Source organism: Corvus kubaryi, unplaced genomic scaffold (assembly GCF_017639235.1).
Source record: "Corvus kubaryi isolate FWS band 111438036 unplaced genomic scaffold, C.kubaryi_AGA036_p1.0 37152, whole genome shotgun sequence".
Classification (NCBI taxonomy): domain Eukaryota; kingdom Metazoa; phylum Chordata; class Aves; order Passeriformes; family Corvidae; genus Corvus; species Corvus kubaryi.
This window is the reverse complement of record NW_024581040.1, coordinates 844,877-864,600: the sequence shown is the minus strand read 5'-3', so window position 1 is coordinate 864,600 and position 19,724 is coordinate 844,877. Positions and strand designations below refer to the sequence as shown.

The 19,724-nt window shown below is 47.9% G+C and overlaps 1 protein-coding gene and 1 long non-coding RNA gene across 5 annotated transcripts; one reads left to right on the top strand and one right to left on the bottom strand.

The window, feature by feature from the left end:
* Positions 1-4,515: 4,515 nt before the first annotated feature.
* Positions 4,516-17,551, bottom strand: GOSR2 (golgi SNAP receptor complex member 2). 2 transcript variants are annotated; one of them, XM_042021619.1, is made up of 6 exons: positions 17,453-17,551; positions 16,041-16,105; positions 14,426-14,534; positions 13,002-13,134; positions 10,156-10,296; positions 4,516-6,199 (listed from the first exon to the last, which is right to left on the bottom strand). In XM_042021619.1, the coding sequence occupies exons 1-6, from the start codon at positions 17,479-17,481 to the stop codon at positions 6,038-6,040; spliced, it is 639 nt and encodes a 212-aa protein (XP_041877553.1). In that variant the 5' UTR covers positions 17,482-17,551; the 3' UTR covers positions 4,516-6,037. The 2 variants fall into 2 exon arrangements, with proteins under 2 accessions (XP_041877553.1, XP_041877554.1); XM_042021620.1 differs by lacking the exon at positions 10,156-10,296.
* A 146-nt stretch (positions 17,552-17,697) lies between these two features.
* LOC121661437 lies at positions 17,698-19,474 on the top strand. 3 transcript variants are annotated; one of them, XR_006014973.1, is made up of 4 exons: positions 17,698-17,896; positions 18,220-18,445; positions 18,661-18,825; positions 19,300-19,474. It is a non-coding gene; the product is annotated as an uncharacterized LOC121661437 (long non-coding RNA). The 3 variants fall into 3 exon arrangements; XR_006014974.1 differs by having other exon boundaries at positions 18,220-18,551; positions 18,664-18,825; XR_006014975.1 differs by having other exon boundaries at positions 18,220-18,551.
* Positions 19,475-19,724: the final 250 nt, after the last annotated feature.

Here is a 19,724-nt window from a genome sequence, read left to right as displayed (position 1 = left end):
TGTCCCTTGCCAAGTCCCATTCCATGTGTGCCTTGGCTTTCCTGACTCCATCCCTACACACCCAATACAGACATCCCATAATGGCCCGGGGCAGCAGCTCCCTGTTGCTGTGTCCAGCACAGCCAAGGGCTCTGACAGTACTCCTGCCCTATATGTTGCAACTCCAGTATCATTTACAGTTCTGCTGGGCTTTATTTTCTCCTGCCCCTTTCCAGGACATTGACATGACTTGGATCCCTTATTCCCCTCTACCCCTTCCTTTCTCTTGGCCCTTCCCCTCCCTAAGCAAAGGCACAAAGATATCCAAGAGTGGTGGAACAGGAGCCCAACGATGCCTGGTGGGTAAGAAGGAAACTCCCTGCCAGGAATCCCCGGGGACTGGTGCAGGGAGAGCTCGGGGGGGGGGCTGGGAAGGGAAGGGCTCCATCACCTGCAGGCCTTGGGGAGAGAAAGTGAGGCAGGAGCAGGGAGCTGACAGAGCTTTCCCTTTACACGGGGCCGGGAAACCAGGACACCTTCACCTGTGATGGCCCAGGAAAAGACATTTTCCTCCTCCTGAGACTTCCAGCCCTGGGCAGTGTTACCATGGGCTGTGTGTTGCACTATAGGAGGTTGATTTTTAACACAGCCCCTTGTGCTCGGACATTCCAGGGTCAACCTGAGGAGGAGTGAACAGCGAGAGGCACACACAGAGCAGGCTTTTGTTCCCGGCCGAGTACAGACATCCTCTGGTACTTATCTACACTGTCTTCCTTCTAAATTAATTCTGTCCCACCCAATCATCATCGCTTATCACTCATTATCTCCCCCTCTATTCTGCACATACCTTACCCCAATTGCACTGGTTTTAAGTGCTCAAATGGTTTAGTCTCTTTGTTTAAAAACTTTTCCCTCTCAGATCATCACAGATCGCTGCCCTCCAGGCAGGGAGATGAGGGAATCAGGGGGGGAAAAAGTAAAACTTGTGGCTTGAGATAAGAACAGTTTAATAATTGAAACAAAGTTAGAGATTATCAATAATTAAAAAAAAAAAAAAAAAGAGAGAGAGAAGGGGAGACATAAACAAGACAGACAAGTGCTGGCCTGTACAGTTGTTCACCACCCTCTGACCCCTCCCAGTGTATATACTCAGAATGACTCTGTGGTGTGGAATATCCCTTTGGCCACTCTGGGTCACCTGTCCTGGCCCTGTTCCCTCCCAGCTTCTTGAGCCTCTGCTCACTGGCAGAGCCTGGGAAACTGAAAATCCTTGATTTAAAGTGAACACAAACCATCCGTCTGTTATCAACATTATTCCCATACTGAATCCCAAACACAGCCCTGGACCAGCTGCTGGGGAGAAAATTAACTCAATCCCAGGTGAAACCAGGACATAAAATCTTTCCTGGATTTCTTCCCCGTGCTCAGTCACGCTCAAACACGCTCCTGAAGCATCAGTCCCATTTCCAGCTGCTGCTCACAGTATCAAAGCCCCTCAGGGGTCCACCCTGGACAGGAACTTGCAGCAGCTTGGAAAAAAACAGAGACCACTGCTGCTTCTAGCAGGATCCATCTTTATTACACACACTTCAGTATTTGTGTGTATCTACCATCGGAAAGTTTTAAGAAAGTTTTTGGAACGTGCAGAGGGAAAGACAAAACAGCTGCACCGCCGAACACCTGGCAGGGCAGACTTTGGTGTCCCTTAGCAGCCACTCACGCAAACATGCCAGTCCCAGCGTTCTGGGAGATAAAGGAGAAACATTCACACCTGGTGCTTATAGCTGTGGTCATTTCCCTGGTATGCATCTTCCCGAGAGAACAAAAGGCCTTGTTATAAATGAAGTCTGTAATTCGTGCTGTTATGTATAAAAATGAACTGTAATAAAACTATACAGAGCCAGAGTTTCAACCCCCCCCCACCAGCCTGGCTGAGAGGAAAATTTTACAACACTGGAGCAGTTGAAAAGGAAGTTCTTTCAGCACAGATGTAATCAATAGGTGAGAATTCCACCCCAGGTGGGATTGGATCTTATCACCGGGACATTCACACTATGATGACTTGATCGCTATCTTCTGATATCTACATCTCAGCTGATAAGGAATTGGACATTCCGGGAACTAAAAAGAACTGTTCCAGAAACCAGAGATGGACCATTCATCATCCAGGATGGACAATTCATCGGACTCAGGAAAGGCTTTGTGCAGTCCAACTTCAGGACAAGAAAACATCATGAATATGCTAAATTGCGAGAAGAATAGAATTAATTCGGACTCTGCCCAAAAGCTGTATGAGAAGGGACCAGCCGAAGCAGCAGTCGTGAACTTGGGAGCTCTGGTGCGATAGAGATCAGATCTGTGCGTGTTCACCCAGCTCCGACCCCGGGCTCGGGGCTGCTTTTCTCCATCGTGGCTTTCTGTGTGACCGATCCTTCAGCCGTGGAATAAAATCTATTTCTTTATTAAATTTAATTTGGCTGAATTTTCTTTACTTCAGCCTTTATCAAAAGTAACATAAACAAGTTGCTCTCTACACGGGGTTCTCGTTAAGGGCAGGGTGGCCGCCGCAGGCCTCTGCAGAACTGCTGCAGCCCCATCCCAGCACTGCCACAGGCTGCTCCCACCTCTGCATCAAGCTCCTACGTACAGCACTGACAAGTTTCGGCATTCTTTGCCGGGTATTTTCTGATTTAATAAGTGTTTTGTAGCTGTGGGGACTGGAATGACTTCAAAACAGACCATAAGAACAAGAGGAAGATAATCCAACCCCTTGCTCTCACATTTTAATTTCACAATCTCTTTATCAAGAGCCACATTTCCATCTTCCTTCACTACTCTTAATTAGAACCCTTTCACCTGCATCACTGGCTGGTAGAGAGGGAGAGGAAGGTCTGGCCCATCCAAGGGCCTAAGGGGAGGTGGGCAGAGCACAGCAAGGGCCTGGATGTGCCCCCAGCTCCTCCCCACTCCTGTTCCATCACCCACCCATTTCCAGCCCCTTTTCTGAACCCCCACCAGCTCTGGGGCTGTCCCAGCCAGCCACATCCCACCAGTCTGACCAATGAGGTCTGGTACAGACAGCACAGGCTCCCACTCCTTCCAACCCCAGTGCAGTGGGACCCATTTCCTACTGTGACCCAAATGGGAGCCCCCCACAGCAGCCCCGTGGCCCCCTCCCCCGCAGACCCCTCCTCCATCCACACTGAACCAGGATCAATCCTGGAACTGGTCCTGCTTGTTTATTTTGGCCCCAACATGGTGGTAAAGGTAAAAAAAAACCCCTCAATTTTGGTTGAAAAAAATCTTTATTCACAGAACATCACATGAATCACGTCCCACCCTTGCTCCTTTATGTATAAAATACTGGTAAAAAGTTTTATTCCAGAGGCAAATGAATTCCCACAGAGTCCCCTCTTGAGAGAGCAGCTCCTCCCAGAGCTGGAACTCGTGCCACAGTTTGGAAGCAGAAGTGAGGTGTTCAGTGAGGAAGGAAACACCACCGAGCTACAGCAGCAAAGCCTCCTGGCCTCCAGTTCACTTCCTTTGGCAGGGCCCACAATCCCACCAGGGCTCCAGCTCATCTCCCACTGCATCCAAAGGGGAGAGGTGGGGCTTGAAGGAACCACAAATGTCCCTGCCCTGTCCCACTGCAATGGAGGCTTTTGGAGTTTCACACAAACCACCTGAGAGCACGGATGCTCTTGGAAATCTCTTTGGATTTCACAGGCACTGCAAACATGTTTGATGTCACACATCCTCAAATCCAGTTCCCCAGGTGGTTCCTTCAAGCCCCACATGTCACCTTTGGATGCCATGGGTAGCAAGGACACTTGGCTCACCAAGGGGAAATCAGCCTGTGCAGGGACAAGGAGAAGGCAGAATAAATCAAGAGGAAAACGTCTATTAAAATGCCAAGCTAGGCTCAGAAACAGAAAAAAAATCCAGTTCCAAGTATGTTATGGCTCCTACTGCAGCCCAAAAGATTGGCCAGAGTCCCAGCCTGGTCTAAGATAAACCCTGCTACACCAGGTCACAGCTACAGAAACTTTAAACAATAACAGCTTTAAACTCTAAACACCAACACTGTAAAATCAAGTGGAATTGGATCAGTTCATTGGAACTGAGATTTGCCAGGGACCCCCTGTAAGTGCTCAGCTGCCCTCTCAAGGGCTGAATCCATCAGATTTCATATCCAAAATAAATTTCAGGCAAATTTGGATTTATGATTTCTATTACAGACACAGCAACACAGATGCTCCATCACTGCAGATTCCCTCTTTTCCTTTAATTCCTTACTCCCTTGGGCTCAAATGAAAACCAGTTCCATATTTGCTCTGCTACAGTATTTCCTTGGAAAACCTGGACAAATAGGGAACTCCAAGAGCAGGAAACACACCAGAAGTATCAAATACATGGAGAAGTCCATGGACAGGGGCCACTGGTCACACTGGGGGTCTGGCTGGGCCCCACCCCAGCTCTGGTCACCAGCATGGCCCCGTCTCATGGTCCACATTCCCTAAAATTCCTTCTAAAATTCTTTCAGTTATTAAAACCCTTTCTCCCAGTTTGCAACAAGCCACATAATGAAGGCAAAGCTCAGTGCAGTGAGGACAGAATGCAGAACTTGTGATTAGTTACTAATCCAGAGACCCACAACCATTCCAGACAGAAAACAAGGAAGGAATTGCCAGCATGAGGCCACATCATCTGGATATGACACATCTGGGCCACTGTCAGACATCAGGGAATGCTCCAGACTTGCTGCACATTGGGATGGGAATGGCTCTGTAGGGTGACAGAAATGGATGATGCCCAAAATCCCAGGATGGCCCCTCTGTCAGACATCCCCAGTCTGCAGGGAAAGCAGTGCTGGATTGAGACAAGGATCTCACAGCTCCAGTGTTTCACTGAGACAGGGAATGACCCCAAGGAGACGAGTCCCAGCCAGCACCACCCCCGCGAGGTGACATGTCCCAGTGTCTTTCACAGTAACTCCACAGGTGCAAAGGGTACCACAGGGAACACCCTTCCCAAGGATGGGGACATCACCATCCCAAGGCACAAACTTGAGGGAACTCCCCATACCAAGCTGATTTTCAGTGCCAGGCCTGTTGTGCTGATCCCACCATTCCTCTGGTGTGAAGAACCTGTTCCAGCTCTGTGAACAATCCCACACCTCCAGGCAGTACCGGGGGACTCACCTGCTCTATCCACATAAGTTCCAGCTCCAGAGCCCCAAACCCAACCAGCACCTCAGGAAATGAACGCAGCTCCCCAAATCTCTGTGCTTCAGCATTAGAAATGTCAGTTTAGGAGGCTGGATTTGGCAGGAGACCCAGGGAGATGCCACAGGCCTGATGTGCATCCCAGTGGAAGCAGGAGGGAGCACAGCACTCGGCATCCCCTGGGAAGCAGCAGGGCAGAGAGAGGTACCAGAACATCCCTCAGATGAGCAGAGCAGCATTTCAGCCTAAACCAGAGAGATCTGTGCTGGTTAATACTGTGTGTGAAGTTAACTGAGGTTATAACCGTGCTCTAAGACTCTTCCCCACACATCCTCCTCCTCCAAGCAAATGGAACCGCAGATGGGAGCCCTTCACCTCCCAACTCTTTTTGCACACTCAGTCCCACAGGCTGAACTCAGGCCCATGAACACTGTGAAATTCTCTGTGCGAAGTGCAGGGGTCAGGTCAGTGCTGGCCAGCACAGGAAAGACTCGCTGCATCCTATGCTGTGCCTTTGCATCCTCCCATCCCTGTGTGCCCAAAGGGACATTCCTGCCTTGCTACAGCTGGGCACAATGTTCACTTCTGCTTCCTATTAACCAGACTGTTCAACCTGCAGGCTTGAGGTGAGAGCAGTAAAGGCCAGGGGTTATTTTCACAGGGCCATTCTCAAGCACAGCATCCCCGGACACATCCATTTCCCGACGTGCTTTCCACGTGACACTGTCCGAGTGGGATTTGTAAACTCTGAAGTCCACGGGAAGGGCTCATCCAAAGCAGCACCCAGAGGAAAGTCAGTCCTGGAGACACTCCTCTTGCAGGAGTTCAGCAGCTCATGTCAGGTACTGCACGACGAGGAACATGATGAGGCAGGTCACGGCCATCCCCCCCAGCATGAGGAACTTGTCCTGGAAGGCGCGTTTCTCAATCAGCCGCATCACCGTGTTGGACAGGCCCAGCATGTTGGCAACGTCCAGGATCTTCTTGTGAGTGCCCTGAAGACAACACAGCAATGACACAATTACACTCATGCTCTGAGCCTTCTTATTCCACAGTCCACGCATATTTCTGCATGGATTCTAGTCCACGGACTTCTCCCAGCCAACCATCCCTACCATTCCACAGGAGGTGGCCACAGGACCCTGGAAACAACTGGATGTTTGACTAATTAATTCATACACATGAACAGGAACATGGTTAAAGACACAAAACAATCTGTCTGGACAGAGACAAGATAAAAAGTGTCTCAGAAAAATGCACTCCCTAAGCAAGAGTAAGAGTTTTCCTGGTCCTGTTCTAGTCACAGTCTAAAAAGAACTTCAAGCTCTGACCAGGCAAGGTTTTGTGCAGAGCTCCCCTTGCTGAAGTACAGTTCATACCAACAGAGATTGACTGAGAAGGTCCAGACACTTGCAAGGTAAATGGCAGAAAAAAGGAAGATAAATGTGTAATTAATGCCATTTGCTGAAATCCTTGCACAGAAAAGCGCAGGGTGCTGCAGGCAGGACACTTAGAATTAGGAATGTGGATCCCACGATTACATCAGCAGCAGGGACACAACAGGAATGCTGCTTTATTTCAGGGCAGTGGTTGGAGGAAACAGTATGAAATACTGGCACAGAGACGTGCTCCAGGCACAGGTCAGGGTGGGATATTGTCCCGAGTGGGGAGAAGGGAGAGGACTCAGGGCTGCAGAGTCCCAATGGCACAGGAGGTGAGAAGGACCCTTCCAGGAAAGCTGTACACACCTGTGGGCAGGCAGAGCACTGAGCCACAGCCAGACACAGGCCAGGACCCTCCTCACACCCACGTGTGCTCAGGGCAACTGCCAGGAGGGGCCCTGCCAGGCCAGGGATAATGGACAGTCCCTCACGGTGACATCTGGGCTGTCCCTGACAGAACACCCCACTACAGGATGCTGTAACACTGGGTTCATCTCTGAGCCAAGTCAATAGCACAGATTCCCATCACAGTGCTGAATTCCATGCTTTGACCTTGAAATAAAATCTTTAGCCTCCCTTCTTCAGTCCACGTTATTTTTGGTCTCAAAAGAGTGAAAATGCAGAAATTGGGAACTGTCTTGAGTATAAACTTGACTCAAGATCAGGAAGGCTCTCCAAGGAGAGAATTTAGATCAACTATATTAGACCCACATGGAAAAGTGTCTCAGTTCATAAAACACAGACTTGCAGTGCTGAACTACATCATCAGTGTTCAAGGCAGTTCAGGCCCTTCACTGGTCAGGTTGTGTCTCTGCTAGTTCCACATAATCTGTTTTCTCCATTTCCCACACCTCTCATTAACCTCTTGTGCACTGCTCTCAGGCTCAGCACCTTCCTGTCTCCGCAGAATCCTTTCACACTGCTTCAGAACAAAACCAAACCGTGCTGGGAGAACAGAAACCAAATATGAAGCTTTAAAATGAAAGCAAACCATAGAAAGGGAAAGCTCTTCAATTCCTGCAGTCACAGAACAGTGAAATTGTAGAACCGGATCAGTTCTGGGAATACTCATTCCATACCTGTCTATTTATACCCAAAATGCACAAAGTTACAGAGAATAAAGCTATTAGGTTCCAGAGGAGGGACACGAGGGTGGGGAAGGGTCTGGAGAGGCCACAGGAGGAGCAGCAGAGGTCACTTGTTCAGCTGGAGCAGAGGAGACTGAGGGCAGAGCTCACTGGGGGCTGCAGCTCCAATCTCTGCTCTGTGACAGGGACAGGACCCCAGGGAACAGCTGGAGCTGTGTCAGGGGGATTTGGGATGGAGATCAGGAAAAGGTTCTTCCTGCAGTGGGTGTTTGGACACTGCCCAGGCTCCCCAGGGATTGGTCCCGGCCCCGAGGCTGCCAGAGCTGCAGGAGCGCTGGGACAGCGCTGCCAGGGATGCCCAGGGTGGGGTTGTTGGGGGGTCTGTGCCCGGAGTTGGACTCAGTGATCCTTGGGAGGCCCTTCCAACATGGGATATTCCATGATTCCACATTAACCCATTTCTCTTTGTAGGCTGTCTCTACACCAGCTGCTTCTGCCAGATGTTCTCAGTGTAAGAAAAACTGAGTAAGGGGAAAAGGAACATAAACAGACATTTCCTCACCTGCAAGGGAGAAGCAACATCCCCCAGGAACACGATGGCCCCAAAAGCACAGACTGTGTGTATGAGCAGCCATAGACAGACACCCAGCAATTCCCTGCTGCAGGGCTGGCCCAGAGCTCACGTGCCTGGCAAAGGCTGGAGGAGAGCCAGGAGGCCCAGGGAGATCCAGCAGGAACCAGGCAGTCACTGCCAGCCAGCCAGCAAAAGCAGCCACGCAGGACTGGTGGTGCTACAAGAAACAGCATTTCCTTATCTCTGCAGGGCACCAGGTCCTGCCAGGGCTTCTCTATGGCACTGGCCAGCTGTGGTTGAGCTCTCCTGACCTGTGATGGGATGCACCTCCTTCTCTGGGACCCTCCAGAATCCATGTGCTTCATCCAGTCCCTCATCAGAGATTACCTTGGATCAGTGATATCCCAGCTTGGAGAATCAACTCCAATTCCCTGTGTGCAGCACAGGAACACTGATGATTGGATGCCCCAGGCCAATGTGATCAGCCACCAAAGCAACCCAGTGCTCAACACGGAGGACAAATGTCCACAATCCTCTCAGGGATGCAGGAACTTCAAGGAAGGTGCTCTTTCCAAAAAGCATTCACAAACCCCAGTCCTCTCCCAGCACTAGTAATGAGTCCTTCCAGCCCTTTCCTCATGAACTGGCAGCAGAACCCCTCCCTGTCCCCACCAGTCCTGTGGCCAGACTGCTCAGCAACACCATTCCTCTGCAATGAACACTGAACTACCCACTGAGGTTTTTCTAGTAATGGACCTTGTCTTAAAACAAATCCATATTCACCAGGTCAGTGAACAATTGACCTGAACCAAGAAGCTAAACCTCATCTTGGAAAGAACTCAGCTTTAAACTCTGCTTTAATGTCTCTGTGTAACATCTGTGGGTGCAGGGCCTGGACACCAGACTAGGGAGCAGAAAAGGAGCTGCAGCCCTGCTTTGGACCCTCTGCTGGTCCTGTGCAGGGCTCAGGGAACACCAGGCAGCCAAGAACCCTGAGATCAGGGCAGCAAAGTGCCTGTGCACATCCAGCTCAGCTCCCCATGTGCCAGCTGGAGTGCAGACCAGGCTTACACTGCCTGCCACACCATGGAGCTGCAGGTGTGACAGACCTGACCAAATCTGGGATTTATGTCATTAAAAATGCCTACATCTGGCAAATACATCCCAAAACAAAGCAGTGTCACAAAACTGACAACAGTGGTTATCCCCATCAGAAGATGGATACAACACAGGCATTCCCCTACATTTTTCAAAAGTCCCATTTCTCCCCACACGCTTCTTATTAAAAAGCTTTTTGTATCCCTGAGCTTTTCACTCAAAATTTACCATCACTTTGAGCAGTCTGTAAAATAAAAGACAAATATTTGCTATGAAGAGACATGCAGCAATGCATACCAGCAGGGAAGGAGGGACTGTTGAGGTGCAATATCTTTATTACTAATCTTAACCCCAAGTGCTTTACACCCAACTTTGTGGCTGCTCCGAGGGATGTTCATCTGAACCAACATTTCCCTGCCAGCCAGCTACTGCTGCTCCTGAACCTGAACTAAAGAACAACAATCAACCAAAGAAAAACAAACATAATGGAATAAAACATAACACTCAGCACTCCAGATGCTGCCCTGCAGGTGAAGGCCAGCCAGCCCCAAGAGATCTTAAGGGTATTAAAGGTAATAAAGGATGATAAAATGTAAAGATTTCTGGTTGTTTAAATGAATTTTAGGCCTTTCCAGCATCCTCAGCTCGGAGCAATGTACTGAAACAACACATATATTGATTTTACTTAGCCTGATCAGCATAAACACAGAAAAACGTGGGGTCTTTCTGGTAAAAAATGATGCCCCCACCTTTAATGTGACTCTCTGGTCCCTCAGGCCCTGCAGGATGTTGGTGCCACTGCCAATAAGCTCATCCATGCCACGGTGGGCACTCTGCAGGGATTCATTAAACTGCAAGGTTTCGTCGATCGGGATGGTGGTGTCAGAGTCCTGTGGGGAAAGCAGGGACTCGGTTACCTGCTCACTCAGAAACACAACATGCACCAGCAGACACTGCAAAAACCCAACAGGACTTGGAGGACTGCGCTTAAACATTTTTTTTCATAATGATTTTAAATACAGCATTGATGTTTGAGTGAAAAGAGTCATTTAGAGAAGACAGGGAGGAAGCGAAAAGGCAAAGCTGAGCAGATGCTCAGCTGCAATGAGATCTCAAGGATGAAAAGAGCAAAAGCACAGAATTTTTATAATCTCAGTAGGAAAGGGGACTGCAAGAGAGAACATCAAAGCTAACAGAAGGTGTTTAACGAGGTGTTGAACACCAAGAAGGTGCTTAGTCACTGATCACTGCAAATGAAAGACTTGTGGAAGATTTCACACCACATTTCTGAGCAACAAAAGGCCTGAAAAACAAAATGCTGGAGATGACATCTAAACATTTACAAAATAGCGCGAATTTCTGGCAGTGAGGGGAAACAGACATGGGCCTGGTTCCCTGAGCTCTGGCTCACTCATCACCCAGGGACCTCATTTAAAAAAAAAAAAAATTATTAAAAATTAGTATTTTTCAGGTTTTTCCAGAAAAGATGCATTCAACTAGGAACTAGGAATCTTGAAATGGAAATAACAGGGTAAAACTCTAATCTGGACTGCACAAGAGGCCAGGGATGGGATCACCCCTGTCTGCCAAAGGCCTCCAGGTCTCTGTTTTCTGGACACCACTCCTTCCAGAGGGGCAAGGAAATGGCTCACTGCTCCCACGTGGTTTAGAGCAGGAATTGGGATACTGGTAAGGGAGAAGTGTTGGGAACACTGATCACCTGCTCCAGGTATTCAGAACAAGAACCACCCAAAGGCAGAAATCAGTCAGAGATGAGGAACACCCTCCCTGTGCCCAGCAGCTGCAGGTGACACACAGACACAGCAGAACGTGCTCTGAACAGACTCTTTGGTAATAACCCCAAATGTTCATCTGAAAATGCCACGTAGGACCCAGAGCCTGGGCAGGGGTTCTGCTCACTGTGGAAGAAGGAAGAATCAGGGACAGAGCTCTCAAAGGCCCTGGATGAAGGGGCTGTGGCAGAACACACAACCCTGGCCCACTGTGAACGCAGCACCAAGGCTCACGCACGTCTCTGAGCAGAAGCACTGAGATTTCCAAGTGAATGGCTCTTATTCCAGAGATTTAACAAACTCCAAACCAGCAGATTCCATTTCTGTACAAGGTTTTTTTTTATCCACTATAAGGCAGCAATTAAAATAGAGAAGTAGATTTGTGACACCCCTCCCGAGGAGATGAGATGGCACCAGAGCTCTGTTTTGCTGCTTGTGATTTTCTCCAGGTACAAGGAAAGGCTTTAAAGATAAAGACCATTTAAAACTCTGAATTAAGCAAACTGTTCAGAACACTGCTACAAGCTTCAAAAAGCTGTTCTGGATGTTCCACTGATTTACACACTCAGCTGACATCTCTGGTAGAATAGGGGAGTACATGAATAGGAACTGTGTAAACCTGTAACCAAGAGAGGCTGATAACTTGACAAATAAATCATCATTTTCCTATTAAATGATCATTTTAAAGCCACATTCTTGTAGCAAGCTAAAAAGAAATACAAAATAATCGTGTCTTTTTTTATCTGTGATACCTTTCAATATCTGAAGGATAAAATAACCCATTTGCTCTATATTTTGCATCTGTAAGCCTGCTACTGCTCTTTAAAACTGTTCCACTTACACACCTTTTGTTTCTGAACAGCAAATTTTCCTGTAGGAAAAACCTGTCCCGACTTGCAGGGAAACACCACAATGTTTCAAAAACAACAAACTGCAGTGTTCCTTTCAAGCCTTGTTTATAATTTTGAAATAGCCAACACAATACCAGACATTATCTTTCTGGCAGGCTTTGAGAAATGCATCGAACTGCCCAAATCTCAGTTCATTAGGACTGCACACATTCTTTCTTTCTTGCCCTGACAGTGACTGACAACACAGATAACGAATGTTAGGTGAGATGCCTTTAAAAAGGGGAAAAAAAGGAGAATATTTTTTTTTAAATAAAGAATAGTAGTATAAAAAAAGCCCCAACAACAACAAGACTAACTTTCTAGTTGCAGAAAAGTAAAATCTGAAAGCAAAGCTGCATTATTCAGAGCAAAATTCCTCCAGGAATTTGCACTGGGGGGGGCTTCCCAATGCAAGAACTAAGAATTAACAAGAACAGGTGGAATACATTCATGTTATTACAAACTTTTTGACTCATTTCCAGGCAAAAAGCAGGCCTTCGATCCAGCTGTGTGCTTTGTGTTTGGCTAAACTGAAGTTTGCTGACACCTGCTGCCAGTGGGGTGTGTAAAGCCAGGCTTTTCACAGCTCTCAGGATTTGGCAAACATTTAACACAAATCCAAGTAAATGTACACTTTGGTACCTACCTCACTGACCCTTTTACAACTGCTATGTAAACCCAGGTGGAACTGCACTGGATAAAACAGGAGCAGCAGCTTCTGGAGCCTTTCCCTGCTGCCTTAAGAGCCCAGCTTTTCCTCATGAGAGCTGGACTTGATCCCCACATTTTTTGATTCTTCTCTACCTTTACTCACACTCACAGCAGCTCCCAACAGTCCTGTTTACATCCTGCCTGACACCCCCTGATGGATTTGAGCTGTGGAGCACTGGGAGCCCAAGCACAGATATTTACGTTGGTGGTGAAGGTGCGAGCCAGCAGCTCCTCCCGCTGCCGCTCCTGCTGCTCCCGCAGGTACCGGCGGTGCTGGAAGTTCCTCAGGGCTGTCTGCAGGTGCTGCACATCGTATTTCAGCTGGTCAACTCGCCTGCAAAGGACCAGCACATAAAAACACTCTTCTTTTCTGGTGGTTTTTGTATCAGCAAAGGAGCATCATAAATTAGCAGTGATGAACAACAAGGAATGACGGGTTCTACTTCTCTAGAAAATGCAGGGCATCCAATGCTAGGCCGAATTCCACACTTACATCTTCCCTGTCTCATTTTTCTACTACACAGGTGATTCTTTCATGGGTGATTATTTATTTTAATCAATTATTTAGCTTCCAGGCTAATGACAGAATGTGAAGCAGAACTCCTGAGCTCTCTTGGACATCCTATCCCACGGACTGTCTCCTCAGGAGTTATATAACAGTATCTGTTCCTCATTTAACACAGATTTGGGAGGATGGTAGGATTTGTACAGGTTCTATTTAATGACCCCTCTTCACAAAGAAGATGGAGCTTTCCAGTTTCTTTAATTAGCACCATGTTCTTAAGTTTGAGGGTTTATTAAAAGGAGCTCAAAAGTCAGTGGGCAATACAAGAGACATCTCAGACATCTCCACTGGGCTGAAACAAATCATGTCCAGAACTCCACTGGCCCTGATTAAATGATTGGTTAAGTTTAATATTTGATTACCCGATTATCCTGACCTAGTGGAAGGTGTCCCTGCCCGTGGCAGGGGTTGGAACTGATCTTTAAGGCCCCTTCCAACCCAAACCATTCCAGGATTCTATAAAGAAATCAATGAGTATTTCAGATACTGACCTCTTTCTTTAATACAGGTGACATGAAATCCACCCCTACTGTCTACAATGGGATTTTGGACTAAACATTAATAACTGAGTCACAGAATTAATTAAGAACAGCAAGTCCTGATGTTTGTGGTCCAAGCTCCTTGCTCAAAATATTGCTCACTTCAGAAACCTCTTTGTTTCAGTCACCAACAGCTTGGAAAATAGCCCAGAAAAAATGACACCAACTGAAGGAATTTTACTCTCTACCTCCACAAATGCCATTAAAAGCAAGTGAGAGAGAGAGCATCCAAGTGCATGTTCTGCTCATCTGAGAACAGAGCCAAGAATCCAGCTGCATCACCAGTCTGACTTGATGATCTTTGAGGTCTTTTCCAACCTTAATGATTCTCATTATCCTGTGGTTAAACAGAGGAAAGCAATTTTGCCTCTGTGCCTCAATTTTGCTATTGTAGAGCACAGAGATAAGTTATGCAAAATACAAAGATTTCACACAAATCAAAAGGCAAAGGGTTTCAACAAATTTAATTAAAATAATTACAAAGACTACCCTGCATAATCAAAGCAAAGCAGTGAACTCACAATTTGGCATTCTGCCGCTTGTTGGGAGGTTCTTTGCTGGACAGGATTTCCAGACGTTCCAAGTTGCTGAATATGTTGTCTATTCTTGCCTGAATCTCATTTTCTACCACTGCAAGGAAATAAAAAGAGAATTTGATTTGAATTAAAGAACTGCAATCTGATGAAGGTAAAAGATCAAAAGCATTCAAGGCAGTATGTAAAACCTGACATCCTTACTGGATGAAAATAATCAGGTAACTGGGAACTATAAATATCATGAAATGTCACTTCTTTAGCTCAGTAATTTGACACTCTCACCTTTCCCTCCTGCTCTGAGGAAAGCCCCTGCTCTTTTCATACATCTGAGCCTCTTTCCCCATCAGGTCCATGAATTAGGATTTCAAGCCCCTACATTCCCCCTGCAGCCCCCTTCCTGCTCCCTCGGCAGGATTTGCTCTCACAAGAACACAGAGAAGCATCATCAACCACCTGCCAACCACTCCACATACCAGGACTTCCCAGAAAACCACATTCAGCAGTCTGGGAAGTATGGCATTGTAGGAGGAGTGGTATAACCACCACAAAACCCACAACCTGGATTAGTAAGTCATTCTTTTTTGATAGGAAATTTATCACAGCCCTTTCTACAGCCCAGACGTGGTTCACAAATGTGTTCAAGGTAAGAGAAGTCAGTGAACCTGTGCAGAAATGCATCCAGTCAATGCAGTGTCCTTTCACCTCAGAAGTTCCTGATGAAACCCATTATTAGTGACTCATGCAGGAATTAAGGGTTCAAGCACAGGTCCAAAATACACGTGCCAATTCTGCACTGGGGTAAAAAGTCCTGCCACACATATCAGAGCATCTTCTTATTAGTCATTTATGAGCACAGGGTTATAGTCCAAATTTAGTGAGGCAATTTCAGACCTAATGGTTCTACACATTTCCTATAAGCAGGTGGAATTACAGGTTCTGACTCTGCTGCAGCAGCAATTGTCAGGATCATCCTGCTTAAGTTCCTGCACACAAAATCACACAGCATGTTCCCCAGAAACTGCACTGAGCATCTTTAGGGGAAAGCTGCCAGCTGGTGGATGCTGAGGGGATAACAACACAGCAGGGCAGGCACAGTCACATCTCTCAGCTTTCTGAGCTTCTAACAAACCGGCCCAGAGATGCTCTCAATTTGCAGTTCCGTCCACACCAAGCTGTTCATTAATTCAAAGTGTCCAAAAAACCTCCATCGATGGGGGGATTTTGATCTCTTTGTGCTGAAGGCCTGCACAGACACCCCGAGCATGAGTTCGAAAACCTAACAGCACCAAAAATCTGGCATTCTACCATGACATTAAAGAAGCATCCACAGCAAGCACTCTCTGTCAGTTAAAGGATTATAACAGGAAGATGAGGTAAATTCTTGTCCTGTCTTTTCTGCTCTGTCCTCATACAGAACATCACCTTATTGAGGTTAGACAGTACAATGATTTCAGTGCATTCTGAATTGGTGATGTGTCTCAGCAGCTGATCACAATGACTCAGGAGCTAAATTTGTTACAATAATGACTGTAAATATGAGAAGGCATATAAGGTTAAAGATGCAAACTAAATCAACCTCCCTCACTCACTCATTACTTACAGTGCACTGACTCTTTGTCTGAAGTCTCCAGGCGCCCCATGTAAGACTGGACCTCATGGACCTGCCTGTCAGGAGAGAAAGAGAAAAGGAACAGAGAAGTCACTTAACAGCTACAAAATCATTTCTCAGTACCTCACTTTTCAGCTTTTTTTTCTGAAATGTACTTTTTAGAACAGCACAGGAATCAGCAACACAGTGTTAAGAGCAGACAGCCCATCCCTGACCACCAACCCAGGTCCTCAGCAGGAAGCAAACTGTGCTGTCACTTCATAAGCACCTACAAAGTAACTTTATTTAAAAACAGAAATCAACATGAAGATTATGAAAAGCACAGAACAACTCTTCTACAAGAAACAGCTGTTCAGCCTGGTCTGGAGATGACAGCGGGGAGACATCCAAGAGGAAAAGATGAATAAGGAATGATTTTGACTCTCAACAACATGTGAATTCACAGGCATCAAGTGAAATTAAAAGCTTTTAATTATAAAAAAGTACTGTTGCTGGACAAGCAGTGGCAAAGAAAAACAAAACAAAATACTGATGGTTGTTAAATTCTTCTGGAACTGGATGGGCTTTAAGGCCCATTTCAACCTGAACCATTTGATGATCATAAGGCACTACAGAAACGGGAACAGGACAAGATCATTCTCCATATCTGTAACAGCTGCCTCCAGCAGGATGTCCTGCTCTTCCCTACAGGGTCACTCTGCATCACTATTCAATGATAGAGAAATGATGATTCAATACAAGATCTAACTCAAGTCTCTTACCACCCCACCTCCCTGAACACAGCTCCACAAAGAAGCAAATTACCATAGAAGTTCAGAATATTAGATTAACCATGTCCTTTGGCCCCTTTCCCGTGAGTTACTCCATATGTTGTAATAACAGAACCGCGAGGTTTTTTGCCTTATTTTGCAATTCCCACACCACTCCTCTCCTCTCCCCAGACCAGCACTACCTGTCAAATGTGGGACTAATCCTCAAGGAGCCACACGCCTCCAGAGGTAGTTTAAACTGCGGCAGCCGGACCCCTCAAACTCTGCTGCCGCAGAAATCCTTATAAACGGGCACGCTTTAAATAAATCTACATCAACAAACGGGAATCATCGCCAAGCCCTCGGGGCTGACGTGGCACACGCGGCCCGGGGCTCTGCTCCCGCCGCGGCCCCGCTCCGGGATGGGGTTTTATGGGGGAAACGCTTTTAAAGAGCGCTGAGATCTGTGGGGTGTCGGCCCTGGGCTCCCGCACACCCGGCCCCGGCCTCACCCTCGGCGTGCGGGTACAGCCCCTCACACCCAGATCCCTCACACACCAGCTGGATTGAGGGTACAGCCCCTCACACCCAGATCCCTCACACACCAGCTGGATTGAGGGTACAGCCCCTCGCACCCCCCGAGCCCTCACGCACTTGTTGGTTTGCTGGTACAGCCCCTCCATTCCGCACCAGCTCCGCTCCGCTCCGCACACGTCGCCTCCGGCCACTTCCGGCTCCGCCGCCTCTCGCTGCTTCCGCTTCCGCCTCCCTGGCCGCGGTCCCGCCCCTACACCGCCGCCAGGGGGCGCTGCAGGACAGGCGTGGCGGGGCCGTGAGGGGCCGGGCCGGGGCCGTGAGGGGCCGGGCCGGGGCCGTGAGGGGCAGTGGCCGGGGCCGTGAGGGGCAGTGGCCGGGGCCGTGAGGGGCAGTGGCCGGGCGGCCCTTTCCACACGAATCGTGCCGTGGCTCCCTCCGTTCGCAGCATGGAAATAGTGGCTGCGGCTTCTCGGTACCGTCAGCGAAGGTGGTGTCAGCTACGAAAGCCGCCTGGGTTCGCGGAACTGCATCCTCTGCACCGGAGCATGGAATTGAGTCATGGTATAGTCCCACCCGTGCCATGGGCAGGGACACCTTCCACTATCCCAGGTTCCTCCAAGCCCTGTCCAGCCTGGCCTTGGACACTTCCAGTGATCCAGGGGCAGCCACAGCTGCTCTGGGCAACCTGTGCCAGGGCCTGCCCACCCTCTCAGGGAACAATTCCTTCCCAATATCCCATCTATTCCTGCCCTCTGGCACTGGGAAGCCATTCCCTGTGTCCTGTCTCTCCAGGCCCTTGTCCAAAGTCCCCCTCCAGCTCTCTTGGAGCCCCTTTAGGCCCTGGAAGGGGCTCTGAGGTCTCCCTGTAGCCTTCTCTTGTCCAGGTGAACACCCGCAGCTCTCCCAGCCTGGCTCCATGGCAGAGGGGCTCCAGCCCTGCTGCACCTCTGTGGCCTCCTCCCCTGAGCAGCTCCACATCCTGATGCCGAGGAAGGGCTGGACACAACCCCAGAGGTCAGGTCACCTCTAGAAGTCCAGGTGACCAACACACCTGGAGATGCAGATACCGAGCAGATACCTTCTTCCTCGTAGGATGAATCCCTCATCAAGGTATCCCTTCTAAAACAGCTCTTTCATCATCATTACACCTGTGCTGCACCATGCCTTGCTGTCCCATTCAGTGTTTCATTGCCAGAGAGCTGCCTTAACTTCACAGGTTTGTTTGCACATGGTCACAGTCAGTTTAGGGCATCCTGCAAATAGTTTTGCTTTCTTAATAATCCTGGTTTTTCTCCCTGCTTAGAGATACACTACATTCTCTCCAGCAGGATATCACCCATTCACGGTGGAGCTGCAGGTTCCTGTCCTATCTCACACAGCCTTGCTCTGGGGCTCGATGAGAGACTGCTTTTCAGTTCACTCTTCTGAACATGGTTTCTTCATTGTTTGGACTAGATAATACACTACAGTTGAAGCCAGAACTCTTCCTTGTATGTACTGGGCTACAAAACCCAATATCTTTATGGTCAGAGTCTGCTGAACCACCTGAACTCCTGTCACCTTTTAACTTCATGGGAAAAGCAAGGAGAAGGTGGATTATTAAAAAAAAAAAAAAAAAAATGGGGGGAGGTATAGCCCAGTTAGTCAGGGCAGCAGGATGTCAGAGGCACAGGTACAACTGCACAGGTACAATCACTGATTGATTAAAAAGCTCAAATTAGGACCATGACTCTGTCTTGTCACTGTGGTATAATGGAAAACAGCTCTTGTCAACAAATGTAACTTCATGCTAATAAGAGCTTGATTGGGGAAAATCGGGAAAAGCTTGTATTCTGTAAAGCATTAAACTCTATACCACAAGATCAATCATTTAAAAGTCTCATGGCCCTGACAAGCACTCAGCTCTCTCCTTCTCCACTATCTCTTCCCTCTAATAATGTTTTTGTTTTTCACTTGTTCCTCAGGCTTTGAATTCCCCTGATGTTGAGCTGATTCTGCCCTTTTCTGGGTGTGTGATGCCTGTCCCACCTCTGGTGTGAAGGGAAACCTGCTTTATCAACAAGAATAATGTCTTAAACTGGGTCCATCCCGATAAAATGCTCTAATACAGTTGAATAAAAAACAATTATTTAAATCCTAGACTTTCTTCAGCAGCCTCAGCCTTGTCCTGCACTTTACTTAGGCAAAACCTAAATAACTGCGCAGCAAAAATTCAGGCTACTGAAGGATGACAAACGTTGGAGGAAAAGTGAGAAATTATTTTCAGAGGTGGGGAAGCTGAAGGCAGACACCTCCTGATGTGAGACTGGGCGAATTGGGAAACCTGGAGGCTGGAACAGTCTCCAAAGTGTTGGGTTCTTTCTGTTGTTGCTCATTTGCAGTTCACAGT

Coding starts and splice junctions, on each gene's coding strand:
- GOSR2 (XM_042021619.1), bottom strand. CDS start 17,481: ATGGAGGGGCTGTACCAGCAAACCAACAA. Junction 14,535..16,040: donor AGACAAAGAGTCAGTGCACT/GTAAGTAATGAG, acceptor ATTTCCTTGCAG/TGGTAGAAAATGAGATTCAG. Junction 10,297..13,001: donor CTCGCACCTTCACCACCAAC/GTAAATATCTGT, acceptor CTTTCCCCACAG/GACTCTGACACCACCATCCC.